The sequence below is a fragment of the Mastomys coucha genome, unplaced genomic scaffold, assembly GCF_008632895.1.
Source record: "Mastomys coucha isolate ucsf_1 unplaced genomic scaffold, UCSF_Mcou_1 pScaffold22, whole genome shotgun sequence".
NCBI lineage: Eukaryota > Metazoa > Chordata > Mammalia > Rodentia > Muridae > Mastomys > Mastomys coucha.
In genome coordinates this window covers 29,468,499-29,469,442 of record NW_022196905.1, presented here as the reverse complement: position 1 = coordinate 29,469,442, position 944 = coordinate 29,468,499, and the positions used below count along the sequence as shown (strand labels likewise).

General features: G+C 62.1%; 1 protein-coding gene across 3 annotated transcripts in view; it reads right to left on the bottom strand.

Moving 5' to 3' along the window:
* The window catches only part of Dok7 (docking protein 7), a 31,242-nt gene extending 31,114 nt beyond the window's left edge, over nt 1-128 (bottom strand). For all 3 annotated transcript variants that reach the window (XM_031341971.1, XM_031341970.1, XM_031341969.1), the window contains exon 1: nt 32-128. In XM_031341971.1, the coding sequence (XP_031197831.1) occupies nt 32-85 (54 nt within the window). In that variant the 5' untranslated portion in view covers nt 86-128. The remainder of the gene's footprint in view (nt 1-31) is intronic.
* Nucleotides 129-944: the final 816 nt, after the last annotated feature.

The window sequence follows — 944 nt, the reverse complement described above, 5'->3', positions numbered from 1 at the left end:
CCCCCACCCCGCGCCCCCGCGGCGCCCCAACCTTCTTGCCGTCCCGCAGCTTGACCTGGCCCTCCACCAGCGCTGCCTCGGTCATCTTCTGTCATGGTTCCCGCCGCCCGCTGCGCCCTCTCCACGCGTCCCAGGCGCCCGAGCCCAGGGTCACTTTCAAAATAGCTCCGGGAGGGCCTTGGGCTGCGCCAGGAGGGCGGGCCCGGCGTGGCGGGCGGGGCGCAGCGACATGGGGACCTGGATGCGGGGGAGACTGGGCGGGGCACCCCGGCCTCGGTCTTTAAGACCCTAGCAAAGTGCAAGCCAGTAGGTGACAGTGGCCTTGGACTTGCCTCTGCACTCTGCTGGCTGCCAGCCTGCACTATTCCTACCAGGTCTCAGGACCACTGCTTAAGACCACCTGAAGCAGCCTCTGGAGAACGAAACTCAGCCTGGGAGGAGAAACTGGGCCAGGGGCAGTTTCCCAAAGGGAAGCAAATTGCCCAAGACAGCCCCACAGAAGGCTTTGTGGCCCTGTGCCTGCTCAGTCCCAGTTTTAGTTTGGCTTCAATCGCTTCATCCTTTGCACCTGCCCTTTCCCCATCTCATGGGTCCACAAGGCAGCCCCGACAACAGACCAACTAGAACAGCTCAGGCCCAACACATTCCCCAGTCCCTAGGCCTTCCCCATCGCCAGAGGTGGCTATCCTCCAGGCAGATAGGGGAGGTGGGCAAATCCACTTTTCAGGTCATGGGCCTTCCCATTCAACTGAATATCTGGCAGAGCAGACCTCAGTGGCTGCCAAGACCAGGGCCCACTATGCCACCTCATTGCCCCAGGACTAACTGGCTGGTCTCTCCTACTTCTGAAAGCCAGCTTGCACCAGCCTTATGGGGGCACCTAGGGGGCTCTGCTGCCTGGGAACAGCCTCGCCTAGTGTTTTCCCTACCCAGCCAAATGCCCT